At 37.8% G+C, this 20092-nt stretch overlaps 1 protein-coding gene across 2 annotated transcripts in view; it reads right to left on the reverse strand.

Moving 5' to 3' along the window:
• SPTLC3 (serine palmitoyltransferase long chain base subunit 3) overlaps positions 1–20092 on the reverse strand; it is a 156459-nt gene that overhangs the window by 101703 nt on the left and 34664 nt on the right. For both annotated transcript variants that reach the window (XM_027624271.1, XM_027624272.1), the window contains exon 2: positions 12573–12755. In XM_027624271.1, the coding sequence (XP_027480072.1) occupies positions 12573–12755 (183 nt within the window). The remainder of the gene's footprint in view (positions 1–12572; positions 12756–20092) is intronic.

Here is a 20092-nt window from a genome sequence, read left to right on the forward strand (position 1 = left end):
CCAGAAAAATGTCTTTGTTTTGACTGCAATATGACAATCTTTCTTTTTCCACCTTTAAGCTTGTAGGATACTTTATAATTTTTCAAGTGTTATACATATTTCTATCCAATGTTTATAGACGAATCAGTGGAAAGTCAGAAAATTTGAGTGGACAAATTGGGAATTACAGTTCTAAAACCAGTGCTCTTTTCAATAACCATGCTACAGGGCTAGGTGTTTATAAGGAAGTGAAGAGAACATATCTATGGCTCATTGTGAAAAAATACTGCCAAATTTGGAAGGATGCTCCTTTTTATTTGATTTAAATACCTGCTTATTCAGTAGGAAATAGAATCATGAATTTGTAGAGAGAAAAAATCATTATCTAACACCAGTTATTAATTTTTGCCCATATTAACACTTGTTTTCACCTACACTTCTGTTCTCACCTAATATTTCATTTTATGTCATTATTTCCTTTTGGGAAACAGCCATTTCTCCTATCAGGGTTGAGCTCTGAATAATAATAAAAATATGTTCATGTTTTCTTCATTGTTGGAAAGGACAATGTATCATAAACAGTTCTTTGTAGTATGAGAAGCACAAAGTCAAGATGGCTAAGTTTAAGTCTATTAAGAAAATAGAGGGAGATTTGAATAAAAATGGTAGACCCAGTGCTTGTAAGTATTCTACCACTCATCTAAGTCCTCTGAACTGACAAAAGATGTTTAAGAAACAAAATAAATTTATAAAATTTATAAATTGAGAGTATCATTACTGAATCAGAAATGTTGAAGAATCACAAAAGATACAACACAAATAAGATCTGATCAATGGAGAAGTAAAACCATAGGATACCATAATTCTAAAACACTTGCTGAGAAGATTGGTGTGGACATAAGCTAACTGTAGGGGACTTTAAAGCTAGGAGCCAATAACCATAAGAGGTTGATAGGGTGATTAAGTGAGGAGCTAGATCTCTTTGTCCTCTTTTTATTGTGTTAATAAGTAAGAAGCAGTTGTGTTGTCCACAGGACAAATCACCTTGCTAGGCACCAGGAATGGAATGGAAGAGCAATGTCCCAATGTAGAGAAATGGGGAGTCCACATTGCAAGAACCCAAGCTACTGGTCTTGGCAACTCCTTCCATTTCCCTTCTTCAATTACTCAAGATAGGTGAATATGTAGGAAAATAAGGATTCTTAAATAAAGAAGAAATTAACATAAAACTAAGTGTCAGTGCTATTTAAGGAAAACTAGCATTAAGAGGTACCAAATTCAACAAGCAGAAGAACTAACATCTAGTGAAAAGACTTAATAGAGCAAAGAGAAAAAGAATCTAAGATGTATTTTTCTTTTGGGATAAACAACAGAACAATGCATCTTTTAAAAAGATCAACAGTTCAAAAGTATACTGGCAAATTAATAAGCTAGGATAGCAATTGGCTAAGTTTTCCAGGACATGATGAGAAAGGATAGAGAAAAAAATATGAAGGAAGTCAAGAGATAATGTAAGACAGATTCAGATGATCCAATATCTCTCTAATGGGAGTTGCAAGATTGAAAAAAAGGAGGATAAGAAGGAGAAGTACAAGAGGAGGGAAAAACAAAGGTTAAAAAGATGGAGGAGGAGGGGTAAGGGAAAATTCCAGAAAGGAAGAAAGATTTGAATACTAAGGTGTGAATGATCAATTGGGTACTGGTTAAATTTCATGTCTCTGGGGATAAAGAGGAAAACTTCGTGTTTTCAGAGAAGGAAGAAAGGCAGTTTACATACAAGGGAATAAGAAATGGATTGCTTTAGACTTTTGTAGGTGACAATGGTAAAAAAGATTATGAAGGAAAATGATTTTGAACTTAGAATCTTTTACTCAACCAAGCCAGCAATCAAATGAGAAAGCCACATAAAAACATTCCAATATATGTAAGGAGTCATGAGTTTAACTCCCATATTATTTTCTGTAATAATTGAGCATGTACCTCACAAAACAAACAATGAAATAACTAAGGAGGAAGAGGAGATGCCAGGAAAAGTAGTGAGTGAACAAACTGATGGACTATGGTTTAACCCAAGTAGTTTTATATATGAAGTATAAAGAAACAGAATCTAAAAATTAATAAACAATTGATATCCTGGAAAATGGGTATGTGGGTGAAAGAAATATTATTAAATTCTTCTCCTGGTCTGGGGAAGACTCTCTTCACTAACTGTATCTAAATTCTATATGTATGTGTTAAATATTAAAAGAGAACCATTAAAAAAATAGCAGGGAGAAATACTATATACAATTTCCTAACAGTGACAAGGAGAAAAAACATGCAGAACAAAGAAAATTCAATCAGATGTATCAAAGGTATTGAAAAGAAAAGTACTTAAAAAAAAAACCCAGAAAATGTAAATATTAAATATAAAGGCAGGAATAAGTTTAAACACATGAGTAATTAAAGTATTAGGTTTAACCATAAGGAGTTGCCAATGTTTGTTTTTGACCTACAAAAACAGCAATTTCCTATGGTTCAAGAAAGTAATTGTTCATAGCTTATATTATTTTATTAAAACACAGAAGCTTTCATATTTGATTTAAAATAAATCTATATGTTGCTTATAAGAGGGCTACATTTTCTGAAAGTGATGAAGACTGAAATAAAGGGATGACTGATGAAGAAAAAGCAGATGTATAAATATTCATATCAGACATGACAGAGTGCAAGGTAAAGTAAGATAAATGGAACAAATCTGCCAAGAACTGTAAGAGCCATAACCCATGTATCTCACAGTTACACTGAAACACATAAGAAAAAGAAAAACTAACAAATCCATAATCACAGTGGAAGACATTAACACACATTTCTCAGAAATTTTAAGTGAGAAGACAAAAAATAAGTAAGTCTAGAGGATCCAAATTACATAGTTAGCAGGTTTGTTCTAATAGACTTAAAAAGACAATGTTCAGTTTTTCATGGCATGCATGGAAAATTACAAGCAATTCCAATACAACTATCGGAGAAGCTGTGGCAACTAAGAGAGATATTCATTAAGGTGGTAGCATTTGGAATTAAGATATGAAAATATCAATAGCTTTCCTATATGCCATCAATAGCTAATTAGAATATGGGATAGAGAAAAAAGATAATATTCAAATAGTACCACCATCAAAAATTCATACCCAAATAATGATTGTAAGAGGAAATATAAGACCTTAGAATAAAGAAAATTATAAAATTTTATTAAAGGACATGAGAAATACCTAAATAAATGGAGAGACATATCATGTTTCTAAATGGGAAGACTAAATATTATTAAATGTCAAATTTTCCAAAGTTAACCTATACCTATAGATTTAATAATATATACTAACAATTAAAATGGCAACAGTTTCTTTAAAAAAATTCAATGCCTGACAAGCTAATTCTAAAGTATACACAGAGAAAAAATCTTTAAGAATTACCTAAAAACTTCCAAATTTACCTAAAAAATAGACATCTAGTAATTCAAATCAGTGGGTAAAAATTAAATTAATGAGGGCGCCTGGGTGGCTCAGTTGGTTAAGCGACTGCCTTCGGCTCAGGTCATGATCCTGGAGTCCTGGGATCGAGTCCCACATCGGGCTTCCTGCTCAGCAGGGAGTCTGCTTCTCCCTCTGACCCTCTTCCCTCTCGTGCTTTCTATCGCTCATTCTCTCTCTCTCAAATAAATAAATAAAATCTTTAAAAAAAATAAAAAAAAATAAAATTAATGATATTGAGACAATTTAAAACTCTCTTTTAAAAAAGAAAGTCCTCCTCACATGAAAAGATGCTCAACATTGCTCATCTTCAGGGAACTACAAATCAAAATCACAATGAGATACCATGTCACACCTGTCAGAATGGCTAAAATTAATGAGTCAGGAAACAACAGATGTTGGTGAGGATGTGGAGAAAGGGGAATCCCCCTACACTGTTGGTGGAAATGCAAACTGGGGCAGCCACTCTTGCAAACAGTATGGAGGTTCCCGAGAAAGTTAAAAATAGAACTATCCTATGACCCAGCAATTGCACTACTAGGTATTTACCCAAAAGATACAAAAATACTGATTTGAAGGGGCGCATGCACCCCAATGTTTATAGCAGCATTATCAACAATAGCCAAATTATGGAAAGAGCCCAAATGTCCATTGATTGATGAATGGATAAAGAAGATGTGGTACACACACACACACACACACACACACACACACACACACAGGGATATTACTCAGTCATCAAAAAGAATGAAATCTTGCCATTTGCAATGACATGGATGGAGCTAGAATGTATTATGCTAAGCGAAATAAGCCAGTCAGAGTAAGATGTATACCATCCAATTCACTCATATGTGGAATTTAAGAAACAAAATAGATGGACAAAGGGGAAGGGAAAAAAGAGAGGAAGGCAAACCACAAGAGACTCAACTAGAGAATAAACTGAGGGTTGCTGGAGGGGAGGTGGGCAGGGGAGGAGCTAAATGAGTGATGAATATTAAGGAGGGCACTTATGTTGAGCACTGAGTATTATATGTAAGTCATGAATCACTAAATTCTACTCCTGTAACTAATATTACACTATATGTTAACTAACTAAAATTTAAATAATCTTTTTAAAAGTACTCCGACCTCACACAACACATAGAAATAAGTTCTAAGTGAATTTATGAATTAATGCATAAATACATCACAGATCATAAAAGTACTGAATGAAATTGTAGGAAAATTTGTTTTAACTTTAAGATGAAAAAAATGCCTTCTTAAACATGATGAACTGTCCCTCCCCAAAGAGCAAAAACTAACAATAAGGAAAACAAAAGAAAATGTCTGATACATACGACTTAAAAATTAAATATGTAAATATGGATAAATAGAACAGAAAAAAATTAAAAGCCAAGAAACAGAATTAGAAAAATACCTAAAATATTTTAATAGACAAATTATTCATAGATGGATATATAGAAAGAGCTCCTCTAAATCAGTGAGAAAAAAATTTAATAAAATCAAAGAACAAGAGATATGAATAAGCAATTCAAGAAGAGTAAGTATAAAGTACTAATAATCATATGAAAATAAGCTCAGTCTCACTGTTAATTAGGAAAATGCAAATTAAGACAAGAACAAAAAATGTTCATCTATCAGCTTGGTAAAAGTAAAAAATACGTTGATCATATCAATATATCAGGTACTAATGAGGAAGCAAGCACTCCTAGGTACTGCTGACTGGAGCCTAGTTGGGCAAGCTTTTTTGAAAGGCAATTTGCCAATCTCTCATAAGTTGAAATACACATTCCTTGAACCCAGAAAGCCACTTCTAGGAATTATCTTCAAATAAATACATGTGCTGCTCATTGAAGAATTATTTGAAGTAATAAAATAATAAAAAATGATAACATAAATAATCATATACCCACATTATTGAATACCATCATGCAAAGTATTAAAAGGAATGAGATAAACTTGTACTGGTATGTAAAAATCTTCAGATATAGTTAGGTGAAAAAAAAAGCCAATCACACAACAGTGTGTATGATACAATCCCATTTATGTTAGGGAAAAGACAGAATGGGTGCAGATGAACCTATGTGTAATTAAGCGCATGAAAAAGACAGGAAGGAGGCTTTTGCTCATTATTTCCATAACAAAAAGGAAAGAAAAAAAAGATACAGGTTTGAGAAGGGGCTCTTCATTAGTACTTGTCATAATCCACCTATATCACACATTGGCTTAGTACTAGTTGGTGTACATAGCAAAGCTACCTTATCAATATGGTTTCACTCATATGTGGAACATAAGGAACAGTGCAGAGGACCATAGGGGAAGGGAGGGAAACCTGAATGGGAAGAAATCAGAGAGGGATACAAGCCATGAGAGACTCTGGACACGAGGAGACAAACGGAGGATTCCAGAAGGGAGGGGCATAGGGGGAAGGGGTAACCGGGTGATGGGTATTGAGGAGGGCACGTGTTATGAAGAGCACTGGGTGTTATATGCAACTAATGAATTGTTGAACACTACATCAGAAACTGATGATGTACTGTATGTTGGCTAATTGAACAAAATATAAATAAATAAATAAATAAATAAATAAATAAATATTTGGTAGAATTAAAAAAAAATAATGAACTCTGCTTGCCTCCTATTTGTAGACTCCTTCTTGCAAAGGGAAGCAAAGTCTATACTGTAAAAAAACTAAAAAAATGATTTAACCAACATTTTAATGACACAGCAGAAGTTAAGTATATATGTGTAACATGTATATGTATATGTATATATACATATTTATTTGGATGTTTGGATATATATATCCAAATAAATATTGACCTATCTGAGTATTCACTGGGTTGAGGCTGTGATCTGATTTTACTGATGGTCTTATTACAAAAATATTTCTAGAACTATGACTTTAGAGTTGTTGTTCCAACCTATGGCACATATTTCTCTGCTAGAAGCAATCGTGGAAAATATTCAGCCCTTGTGAGGGTGCATTTGCTTTTTAGAAGCGGCCAGGGGCTATTTGGAATGAAGTCTGGTTGGGGAGATTGGGGATTTCACTAGCCAACAATTTCTGCTGCATTTAAAGCTATTGATTTCTTAGTAGATAGTTAAGTCAAAGAAGTGAGGGAGTGACCATTTGTATGCACAGGAAAGTTCAAGAAGCATTGTTCTAAAATACTGGCTTCTGACTTTCTGCATATGAGAATCACCTGGGAAGCTTTTATGAACCTGACCAAGGGTGCATCACAAATCAATTAAATTAGAATATTTGTGGGTAAAGCCCAGGTATTAGTAGCTTTTAAAACTTTTTTTTTACTGCTAGGAATACATTTATAAACAGGAAAACTTAGTTCTTTTTTTTTCTCTTTACTGTAGATGTTTATTTATTCTATTTTTTTTAAATTTTATTATGTTATGTTAGTCACCATACAATACATCATCAGTTTTTGATGCGGTGATCCATGATCCATTGTTTTCGTATAACACCCAGTGCTCCATGCAGTACATGCCCTCCTTAATACCCATCACCGGGCTAACCAATCCCCCCTCCCCCTCCCGTCTAAAACCCTGTTTGTTTCTCAGAGTCCATAGTCTCTCATGGTTCGTCTCCCCCTCCAATTTCCCCCCCCTTCATTTTTCCCTTCCTTCTCCTAATGTCCTCCATGCTGTTCCTTATGTTCCACAGATAAGTGAAACCATATGGTAATGGACGTTCTCTGCTTGACTTATTTCACTTAGCATCATCTCCTCCAGTCCTATCCATGCTGATGTAAAAGTTGGGTATTCATCCTTTCTGATGGCTGAGTAATATTCCATTGTATCTGTGGACCACATCTTCTTTATCCATTCATCTGTTGAAGGGCATCTCAGCTCTTTCCACAGTTTGGCTATTGCAGACATTGCTGCTATGAACATTGGGGTGCATATGGCCCTTCTTTTCACTACATCTGTGTCTTTGGGGTAAATATCCAGGAGTGCGATTGCTGGGTCATAGGGTAGCTCTATTTTTAAATTTTTGAGGAACCTCCACACTGTTTTCCAAAGTGGCTGTACCAACTTGCATTCCCACCAACAGTGTAAGAGGGTTCCCCTTTCTCCACAAACTCTTTTAAAACTTCTTAGGTGATTCCAGTGTGCAGCCAAGGCTGAGAATCACTGGTCTAATATTAACATCTCACAAGCTGCTGGCTAATATGTTAAGTTCCCAGGGAAACCCCAGTGAGTTTGGACTCACCCAGGTCCAAAGAGGAAAACCAGTGCTTGGGCCATCTGTTTGCTTTGGGCAAAACTCATACCCAGTGACCTTAATGGAATTCATCCTTCAAATTACTCAGAAGAAAGTCTCTCTGGGTGAATTCTGCTATCATATCAGGATGCAAAATGTGGATGCAAAAGGGCAATTTTTAATTCATGCAAACGTTTGGACATTGTCTTAAAATTCTTTACAGTTACAACTTGCTGAACCCTCTTTGTTTCATGTGGGAGTAAAAATCTCTGGGGATGGGCCAGAAATGTCTGGGATGTACTTGTAGGGGAGCTACAGGGACTCTCTGAATATAGTGTGAACACGGAATTGCACTGCAATGTTTTCTAACAGGCTGGTACCCTGTGGAGCAGGTCTTGCTGAACCTGTTATCAAACCATAGGGATTGAGAAATGCGGCTGTGCTTGAAGTTTTTCAAGTCTCTGATGATGCTTGACATTCATTTGATGATTATATTTGCTGACACCTTCTTCTGGATTTTGCAAAGTTAAGTCATTGCATCATTGAGAAAGCGATTTATCTAGAGGTTTTTAACGAATTGCAATTCATCAGCACAGTGGCCTTTGATTTTAAATAAAAGATACATGGGTCCCCAAAATTAAGAGTTAAAAGGAGAATTTAAGCGAGAATATTTAAACCTTGAACCTGTCTGTATTGTCCTATTCTTTGTCAGTGTCTTCTGATTGTTAGTGGAGTCTATCTGACATGCCAGATATCCTGGGCCTGTGATTTGTTTTTCAGGGCTCTTCTGGAGGAAGATTTTGATTTTTTTTCCCTTTTCACTTAATTTATACTAAGTGAATCAGTAATACTTAGTGAATCAGTAACCAAGTGATCTAGATAAGAGGATTGTCAGAGCCTTTATGTTTTGGAGTCAGCTTCAGGGTGTTTGGGCTAGAAATCAAAAAGAAGAAGAATGCAAAAAGATTTTAAAATCGGGGCAACACTTTAGTTTGAATGGATGGTTTGATATGAGAGGAGTCATCCCAGTGAGGGAGAAAATAGGGAAACTGGGTTAATAAACTCTTGTATTTGATTAAAACAAGAAAGAAATGAGGAGAGGGGCATGTCAATTAGCTTGACTGCAACAATCATTTTGCTCTGTATATTTTTAACAAAATATCATGTTTTACACTTAAATGTATACAACTTTTATTACAAATAAAAAGAATGCACATAGAGTAGAAGAGTGTAATAGAATCAAGCATATCTTTATGATCTTTTTGAAAAACATAATTGCTAGTCTCTGCCACCATCTTACGGATGTGCTTTTTTCCTGGTGTTAGTTTGCTCTTGGCTGGTTTGTCTTAAGGGACGATTCATTCTGCTCTCTCAGTGACCAGCTTTTCGAATAGAATATAATGCTCATTTCTGCTAGGAGAACCAGGAGTCATTGGAAAGCAGCGTGTTTCCAGCAAGAGATTTCAAGATGTGCCTCAAGTAGCTTATTAACACAATGCAAGGATACGGTCAGAAATACAGGGCTGGGGAGACGAACCATGAGAGATGATGGACTCTGAAAAACAAACTGGGAGTTTTGAGGGGAGGGGGGTGGGAGGATGGGTTAGCCTGGTGATGGGTATTAAGGAGGGCACGCTCTGCATGGAGCACTGGGTGTTAATACACAACAATGAATCATGGAACACTACATCAAAAACTAATGATGTAATGTATGGTGATTAACATAACAATAAAAAATAAAAAAATTAAAAAAATTAAAAAAAAAAAAGAATACAGTGACGGCAGCCATTGCAATTTATTAAAACCAGTTACTCTGAAAGGCTAAAAATGTCTAAAGGGGCTCAAAAGGAAGGAACATATAATAAAATGTGTGCCATGTGAAAGGTATGACCACCAAGGTGAGTCAGTTGACTGATGCTCTCTACCTCACAGAGATCAAACAGGAGGGAATCATTTATTTTGTAAAGAAATACAGGGCATTGATTTATTTGATGCAATGTCTTCTTCCTGGGAGATGGTTCGAGCAGTGCTTGCAGCCATAGTAACAGGTGTTGCAATCCAGGCTGCTCGCCCTCAGTGTATCCCATTGTTCAGGACTAGGCACCCATTCCCCCAGTGCGGGGAGTATTGGAGGCAGACAGCTTGCTAAAGGGAGCTGCCTGATTCGGGATCACATCCCTCTAGGGTGGTAACCCCCATCTATCATCGCTGGAGGCTCCACACCCTGCCATCCGTGAGGAATGCTTCTGAAGGGCCCTCCTATCTCCAGAGCTCCCGGTGGAATCCACTGAGGTCTTGGCTGGGACTGCATCACAACTCACCTGTCTCATCTTGCTCCCTTTGCTCCCTGGCAGGTGTATGGGTGTTGCTTCCAGGAGCACACCATAGAAACCTTTCTGCTCTCCCACCTCCATCTCAGAATCCGCATCCCTGGGAACCAATTTGCCTGTATATAAATATGTTCTGCTTGAAATGTAAGAAATGCTTTGGAAAGACCAAAGTGACTAGCCCTGCTGGGTTGCTAGAGCAAAAATATTGGCACAGGGTAGAAAATAGATGGCAGAGCTAAAGCTTAAGCCTGCTAAGGGATAACACACCTGAGAAATTTACCTTTGACTCACCCTCTGTCCCAGTAAATATTCCAAAATGTGCTGATCTATTGTACACCGGTCACCTATACTTGGGGAGCAGGCAGATTGGTGATAGGAACTTCTAGAACAGACCAGCCGGTGTCAGGGAGGAGCTGTGGGGATCCTCGTGAGAATGGCCAAGAAGAACTTGCTTTCCTTATCCTAGTCTCCCTTTTCATTATCAGCTCCTACTAGATTCAACTCTTTCTATAGCCTTTGCCATTTACAGACCTGTACATCCTCAAAACTGTATCTGTGCACATATTTTTGCTAATATAAAACTTTGCCATTGTGATGGATGTGCCACGACTATACTCATGTCTGACCAAAGTAGAAAGTTGGGATTACCTGGGTTTCTTCCCTTTATCTTATTTTCTATATCTACCTCCTAAATATCTCTATAATTCCCTTTTCTGCATTCCATCTACCTCTTCACCAGTTTAAGGACAAATATCTCTTTCCTAAACTATTTTAAGGCTTTTTAAATAGTCACTTTGCTTCTAGTCTTGAACTGGAATTCCATCTCTTACATCTATTAAATTCTCTAAAGTTCTTCATTCTTGTCTCTCCCTTCCTCTTTTTTCTCTATAGACCTTCCTTGGGAGATCTCATCTACTTCTGTGGCTTTGATTAATGTTGATATGCTTAAGATATGCTACAGATGCCACAGTATCCATCTGGGACTTTTCTCCAGGGGTCAAGACCTTTATATCTGCCAATTCTCAACTTGTCAAAAAAGGAATTGACCATTTTCCCTCCAACGAGCTCTTCCTGCTCTATTCCCCATTTCAATGAATGCCACAACCTTCTTCCTGCCTAGCTGCCCAAGGCATAGACTTGGGTGTGATCTTTGATTTGTCCATCTCCCTAATTCCCCAAGTCAAGCCAATCATCCTTAACTCCATCTTCTTTAACATCTCTTGGCCTGATCTCTTACTACCACCCCTATTATAACTACCCTGAATTTACCCCAAGATCTCATCTAGTTTTTTTTATTTTTAAGCTGGATTTCTGCATCAGTCTCTTAACTGGTTTTTTGGTCTGTGCTGTCCTGCAATCCCTTTTTCATAGGCCAGTGAACATGGTCTTTCTAATCTGCAAATCTGCATTCCTTTGCCTGAATTCCTTCAATGCCTACCCATTGTTCTTATAATAAATATCTTTGGCTTATAAAAACCCATTATAGTCTTGTCCCTACTTGCCTTTCAAACAATCTTTCTCCCCACATACTCCCACTGTCACTCACAATAGTCCAGTCATTGGAATTCTTCAGTTTCTTGAATGTACAATGCTTTCTCTTACCTCTTTCACACCATGTTTTCTTTCCCTATGTTCTTTGCTTAGATGTGTTCAAGGCTCCATCATGTGGAATGATCCATGTCCATAATCATCATAGTATTTCAAAGTAATTTTTAGAAAAAAGGAATTTAGGGCATCATAAATCATACGAACCAAGTTGGAGAACATGTTAGGAAAATGCAGGCTGTTTGCAGATCCCTGAATATTTTCTAGGTTGTCCTGGTAGCTCTATGTGAAAAGAGGATGATGTAGACTTTTGCGGGTTAACTATCAAAAGTATCTAGATTAGTGGTTCTAAATTGGTGTTTTTTGCACTTCACGATACCATTTGACAATGTTTGGAGAAGTGTTTGATTGTCACAAGTGTGTGGTAGAATGCTAACTCGTCGATATGAATAAAGGTCAGGGGTGCTGTTAAAAACCCTACAATGCACAGGACAGCCTTCTACATCAAAGAATTATCCAATCCGAAATGTCAATTTTACCAAAGTTGAGAAACCATGACCTAACTGAAATTAAAATTTCATATTTCACTCAGGCACACTTTTCTGGAACATAAACAATATTAATCTTGCAACAAGAAGACCAGAGTCCAGTCCTATCCAAAAACCTCTGTTCTTATATTTTGATTTTTTTTCATCTTTAAAATGGTAATTTAGTACCTGTCTCATGGATTATTATAAAAATTAAATATGATGATGTATGAGAAAACCCTTAGTTCAGTGTCTGGAGAATAGTAGTTGTTCAATAAAATACTTGTTTAAAAAAAAACAAAGTCTGACACATGGAGGATGGAGTTTATGGGGTGGGAGATGAATAGAATTTATCCTGAGTGGTTCCTGAGTACCTCACTCTTTTTTAGGATCAGTACACTTCTGAGAACACTTAAGAGAAGACTATGCATTGACAAAGATCCAAGGAGGTACACATACATACTTTTTGCTCTTCTCGCTCTATGGCTGCATTACACTTTTCTAACCCGCAGCTCCTCAAAAAGTCTCTGAGATAGCCAAATAGGGTTCCAAGTCCATATCCCAAGTAAGTGAAAACCATAACGTGAAGAGGTGCTTCCTCAAAGGATTCAACAATTGGCTTGTAAAAATGGGGCCTCCCATTTTGCTGAAAATGCAAAAGAAAATAGGTTAGTTCTCTTCCATTACAATAAAATATATATTTAAAATTTTTGACTTTGAAAATTTTAACTTTCAAAGGACATGTTTAGAATCATAAAAAGTGCTTAAAGAAAAGTGGAAGTTGATCATGAAAGAGGGTAATCAGAAAGGTACATTTTATTTTACAACCCCCTAATAAAATAATTGATTCAGGCAAAAATTCTCAGCAGATGCTAAATCCATTAAGTGAAAAGTTAATGAGGAATACAGTTTTTGCAAGATGCCAAGTATCACCCCATCGGTTACTCCCTGATCACAAATCTGAGGTTACTACCTTGACCGGGTGATCAAATTCCATTACCAATGTTGGAACAAGGGCATCTGTGCTCTTATCATAATGTAATATTCAATACACTAATGATGCATTTAACCTGAATTTAGTCAAGTTTTTATATGTAACTTCCATTTCACAAGAAACATCAAGATAAGGGGATGTGGCAAATGACTTCATGAGGAAACAATCAGATAAACCACAATGTGCACAGCAAAGGAAATTATCAACAAAATGAAAAGGCAACTGATGGAATGGGAGGAAATATTTGCAAACAAAATATATGATAAGCAGTTAATATCTAAAATAAAGAACTCATACAACTAAAAACCCCTTATATAACCTGACTTAAAAATGGGCAAGATCCTGAATAGACATTTTCCCAAAGAAGACCTACAAATGGCCAACAGGTATATGAAAAGGTACTCAACATCACTAATCATCAGGGAAATGCAAATGGAAACCACAATGAGATACGACCTAACACATATTAGGGTGTGGTTACTATCGAAAAGGTAAATGATAACAAGTGTGGGTGAGGATGTGGAGAAAAGGCAACCCTTGTACACTGTTGGTGGGAATATAAGTTCGTACAACCATTATGAAAATGTACAACCCATATGAGGTTTCTCAAAAAATTAAAAAAATAGAATTAACACATGATCCAGCCATCCCAGTTCTGGGTATATATCCATAGGAAATGAAATCAGTGTCTTGAAGAGATATCTGTACCTCCAAGTTCATTTCATCATTATTTGTAATAACCAAGATACAGAAATAATCTAAGTGTCTGTAGATGGATGAATGGATAAAGAATATAAAATATTGTAGAATATTATTTAATCACACAAAAGAAGGAAATCCTGCCGTTTGTAACAACATAAATGAACCTAGACTACATTATGCTAAATGAAATAGACCAGGCACAGAAAGGCAAATACTGTATGATCTTACTTATATGTGGAATCTAAGAAAGCTGAACTCACAGAAGCTGAGAGTAGAATGGTGGTTACCAGGGACAGAAAATAGGGGAAATTGGGAGATGTTGGCCAAAGTATGTAAGTCTTCGGTTATAAGATGAATAAGTTCTGGAATCTAAATGTACAGCATGGTTACTACAGTTAACAACACTGTATAGCATATTTGAAATTTGATAAGACCATATATCTAAAGTGTTCTCACCACACACAAAAAGTGGTAACCAGGTGCGGTGATGGATGTTTAATTAGCTTGGCTGTGGTAATAATTTCACAGTGTTTACATATATCAAATAACATTTTACATCTCGAATATATACATTTTTATTTGTTAATTATACCTCAATTAAACCTGGACAAAAGAAGAGAAAAAGAGGGGTGGTGGAGGGGACTTAAAATCATAACCCAATGCAGTGTGTGTTCTTTCATTGGATCCTGTTTTGTTGTAAAAACTTGATTAAAAAATACATATTTTGAACAACTGCATAAATCCAAATATGGACTGGATATGTATCTTATTAAGAAATTATTGTTCATTTTGATAGGAGGGATAGTAGTATTACAGTTACATAAGGAAATACTTCAGTGCATGCCGAAGTATTAGGGGAATTAAATGTTATGACACCTGTCATTTTTTTTAAATGGTCCATCAAAAATTAAATATATGTATGAAGCAACTTTGGGAAAATGTTAATAACTGTTGAGTCTATGGGGCGCCTGTGTGGCTCAGTTGGTTAAGTGTCCGACTCTTGATTTTGGCTCAGGTCATCGTCTCAGGGTTGTGAGATTAGCCCCATGTCAAGCTCCGTGCTAAGTATGGTTCCTGCTTATTGAGTCTCTCTCTCCCTCTCCTGCTGCCCCTCTCCCCACTCTCTCCCTCTCTCTCTTAAAAAAAAAAAAAAAAAAAAAACTGTTGAGTCTAGGTGGAGGTCATATGAATGTTTGTTACATCATTTTTTCACTTTTGTGTGTGTTTGAAATTTTTTATAACAGAAAGTTACAGGAAGTTTTTTTCTTTATATTAGGTGTCAATAGTCCAGTGGAACATAACTTTTTAGTACCAAACCATTCTGATTCCTGTTTAACTGATTTGCACATAGTAACACAACCAATATTAGCTCAGTGGATTAATGAGTAAATTATTCCTAAGGATAAGATTTAATTTTTAGTCTTTAATAAGTATTTATACATTAATTCATTATTTCACTCAACAATCATGATGCAATGCCCAGATTCTGCATTTCTCAATGAGAAGTGTTTTGACCACTTGGAATATATAACTTTTAGTGACTTACAGGAAACTGTCAAATGTCTACTAATATTTAATGCATTAATTTATTTAACTTACACATATATATTTAGAATGATGCATTATATAAAATCTTATTAATTAGAAGCATTGTTTTTGCTACTGTCATAATCTTTGTTGCCACTATAAACACTGTTTGATTCCATCAACACAGTTTTCTAGAGTATGTCACCTTCCTTTCCCCTGTGTTTTTTGAGCTGCAGTATTTTGGAAATCTCCATGTGACTTAGTCACTGCAAGTTTTATCCCAGGCCACAAGATACATGACAATCAAAAAACTCTGTCTGTAGATGAGTATTTATGTCTACATCTCTTGTTTTTAAAGCAATTTTTAAAAAGCCTTTTTATAATGACACTGAACACTTGAATTGTTAAGTCAAAACCCCCATGAGATATTATTAAATCTTATTAAAATCCCTTGCCTCCTTATTTATGCATTCTATCAGGTTGCTTCTCTAGATACTCTAAATTAACACGGATGGATGTTGCTCTTGTCTCATATGTCTTCCCCAAACATTACCTGGTGTCTCAAATAATGACAGTGAGAGAGCATTGCTTAATATGAGGTCTTGAATGAGAGGTTATAAACAATGCCTTGTATTTGGGATTATAGGGCATTCATTGGGTGCCCTATAATGCTACTGTGAGCTGACTATGTGCTGGGCTCTGGGGATTCAAAGATGAACAAAACAGACCGGGTCCTTGGTTCCTGACTTCTTGACCTCCTTCTCGCTATGTCCTCCCACCTGTCCTGTAGGTCTGATGGACAGCTGATCTTACTATTCTGGTGTCAGCTTTGGCTCCTATCCTTGGCTCTGTTCTGTGCTTAACCTTTGGACTACATCTGTGTCTTGCATTCCAAGTGACCTCCTAACCCAGTTAGGAACCATCTCCTGGCTCCTTTCACATCATGGGGACACACCATTGGCTTCCTTCTTTCCTTGATTTGTCAGATTCCAGGAAAAGGGACTGAGATCCTCATGAAGGAGGATTTGATGAACTTTTGTGACTGGTAAGGTAGAACATCAAGGAAGAGGGAGATGGAAAGTATGTGCAAGGAGCATTTTGTTATTGTTGATAAGAAGACAGGGAATTAGAAGGGGGGCTGCTACTGGGGGGAAGACTGAACTGGAGGTGGTTATGGCTCACAGAAGTGGGACTATTTGCCAGGCAGTTAGAGATGCAGGAAAAGAGAGGCCCTGGCTGAAACGGAGTCAACTGCTATGAGGCATAGTTTAAGCCATAGTTGAAGGTGAATGAGATAAAGGACAAATTATGAAGAGAGAAGAACAGTAGGTTTGAGACAGAATTTGGAGACCCACTGATTTTAAGGGCACCATAGATGAAAAAGATTGAGTGAAAGGGACCCAATACAGGTGACTTCCAGAAACATGACTTAACCTGCTCACAAATTAACCACTTTGGTTGACTCAGAAGACGGCTAAGATGGCACATGTAAAGAGATATACTTCCAGGCCATCCTGTGAGGATAAGCTGAAGATTTTCCTTTTTTCCTTTTCTGGCCCTATATCCATTTCTGAGCTCCGTATGTGGCCAAATCAAGCAGCACATTTCCCTTGAAGTCCATGGGAAATTTCATCTTGAATTGGTTCTGAGGCAAACCTGCACTGCACAGAATAGTCTACCTAGATGCAAGTAACACTCCCAGTTGGGTGCACAGCCTGGGCTTGTGTAACCAGTTCTTTTGCCCCTGTGACTTGTTCTGGAAGAAAGTTATAACGTAAAGAAGAAATGTTCAACAATGTCCATCAATTCAAACAAATATCTACTTTTTCTCATATAACTTGATTTATTTATTTTAGTTTAATTTAATGTACTTTTATTTGGCAGAAAGAAAATGAGATACCTTGATGGAGAACAAAGTTATCTGGAAATATATAGGTCTTTCTTAACAGATGGAAAGTGACTCATTTATTATATCCCTTTATTTAAAATTGAAGTCCATCATACCTCTTGGGAAAGGTATCTCAATCTGGGGTTGGCTAGTTATTCTGAAAGATGAGATTTTGTCTTTTCAAAGTAAGTGAAGCATTAAAATATTGCTTAATAAGTTTGCTGGCCAAAGGCTGACACAGCATGGGAATCCATAATGCACTTTCTTTCTCTGTTCTACCTTTTCTTTCACAGCCTTGAAAATAAACAGATCCTGAGCCACCTAGCCTAGAGTGCCTGCTCATTGGCAACACAGCAACACCCTGAGATTTGTTCACTTCCTGCATTCCTGTCACATCTGGAAATAAACAGGGTGTTGGGGCATGCTGGGAGGACCCACTTTTACAGGTGACGAGTCTTCCATTCAAATTAGCAGGTCTTTTGCTGGCTGCCTATTTTAGAAGTCCTATGCTAACATTAGAGGGGATATGAAATTAATAAATACAGTCCCTTCCTCTCAGAATTGGTAATGTTATGGTGTACGTAGGAGGTGGAGTGGGAGCGGGAAGAGGAGTGAGCAAAAATGACCATAACATAGAGCAAAAAATAAACGTCATAAGCGTGCCACCAGTGGAGGGACCATATCACACTGGGTGCTCGGGAGAGGCTTCCTGAAGGAGGTGGAATTTGAGCCCCGTCTTGAAGAGCTGAATGGTGGAGAGCTCTTCAACAGCCATGAGACTTAGCTGGGTTCAAATCCTGACGCTTTCATTTGCTGACTGGATGACTTTGGCAAGTCCTTTCATTTCTCTTGCCCTCAAATGCCACAAGTGTACAATGGAGCTAATGAGGTTTTTTTTTTTTTTTAAGATTTATTTAAGAGACAGAGCGAGCATGAGTGGGGGGAGGGGCAGAGGGAGAGAATCTCCAGCAGACTCCCCGTGACCAGCACAGGTCACAGGGCTCCATCCCTGGACTGTTAGATCATGATCTGTGCCAAAACCAAGAGTCAGACGGCCAACTGACTCAGCCACCCAGGCGCTCCTAAGGGTTACTTGAAAATTAAATGAGGGCGCCTGGGTGGCTCAGTCGTTGGGCATCTGCCTGCGGCTCAGGTCATGATCCCAGGGTTCTCGGATCGAGTCCCACATTGGGCTCCCTGCTCAGCGGGAAGCCTGTTTCTCCCTCTCCCACTCCCCCTGCTTGTGTTCCTGCTCTCGCTGTCTCTCTCTGTCAAATAAATAAATAAAATCTTTAAAAAAAAAAAAGAAAAAGAGGGCGCCTGGGTGGCTCAGATGGTTAAGCGTCTGCCTTCGGCTCAGGTCATGATCCCGGGGTCCTGGGATCGAGTCCCGCATCGGGCTCCCTGCTCCTTGGGAGCCTGCTTCTCCCTCTACTTCTCTCTCTCTCTCTCCCCTTCTCTCTCCCTCTGTCTCTCATGAATAAATAAATAAAATCTTAAAAAAAAAAAAAAAGAAAAAGAAAATTAAATGAGATAATATATGCAAAGTACCTGCCACAAAATAAGTACTCATGAAATGTTATGATTTTCATGAAATCTTCTTAATAGAGAAGACCGATCAAACTGTTAGACTAAAGTATTTGGGAAGAAAGGGAAAGAATATGTGTGGAGCCCTGGCCAGTGCCTACATACAGGGAGAAGCAGGGGGAGGAGAGTCCACTAGGAGGCAGCAAGTGTGAGGGATGAAGCAGTGAGAGGGTCAAGGGGGAGGAGAAGCAGAGGATTGGGTCACTGGAGCTGAGGAAGAACACTGCATGTGGGCACGCTCACAAGGAAACTTCAGCAAGTGATTTTAGCCACCTATTTTCTGAGTGGTTTTATGGACGGCAGGATTTAAGGAGAAAGGGGGTGTGGAGGCAACAGGCCTTGGAGTGGTGACTACTCACTGAAGAAGTGTGATGGTGAAGGATGGGACAGACTGGAGGTGGTGGCTTTAGGTACTAATAGTGAGGGGAGCTGCTTCTTTGTGAATTTATCACAAAGAAATAGCATATTTAGGAATTGAAGAAAGTACCCAATAGATTAAGGACAACTGGAGATAAAGGGAAGAGATGGTATACTTCCCAGAACAGTACCCCTGAGGGGGTGGGAGGGGGCACCTGTGACTATCTTGACCAGGACACAGACAGTCTCAGTAGCATTTCCCCGACCCCAGAATTTTGAAAAACAAACAAACAGACAAAAACTCCAACTATGCTGCAGGGCTTTGTTCTGCTCTTGTCCTTAGAGTGGGATAAAAAGGGATGAGCAAAGAGAATCAAGTTAATTCTGTAGATTAACCACCCACTCTCAAGCAAGCTTTTGTTTTCAGACTGAGGCAGCCCATGGAACACGGCACATTCCATTATCCTGCTGGGTTGGTCCATGGAAAGAAGAGCCAAGATGAGTTTGAAGAGACTGTCAGGTTTTGGTCACTATGGGGGTAGGAAGTCTGGGAGTAAGATAGTCTCTGGGATGACAAAATGCTAAGGGAACTTAGAGCACTGGGGATAAGGAGAGGGCCATCTTCCTTTCTGAAGTGGAATGTATGCAGAATTTTCCACATTATGAGAGTTGGGTAGACCGCCTCTGAGGGCTCCTGGGTAGAACAAAAACTTCCGAGGATACTGGCATTTTGGGAATGCGTGTCTACCTACATTGTAGTTGCTAGGTTTTGAGCAGAGAAGCAGAACCACTGTGAATGATATCAAATAAGACACTTATTCCAGTGATTAGGCTGTACTCAAATGTGGGAGTTGGTTAAAAATCTATGGGAGGGGAGACCATTTCCACAATGGTGCCATGAAGAGCCTCCATGGACCATCTTAGCAGT

This window comes from Zalophus californianus, chromosome 8, assembly GCF_009762305.2.
Source record: "Zalophus californianus isolate mZalCal1 chromosome 8, mZalCal1.pri.v2, whole genome shotgun sequence".
Taxonomy (NCBI): domain Eukaryota; kingdom Metazoa; phylum Chordata; class Mammalia; order Carnivora; family Otariidae; genus Zalophus; species Zalophus californianus.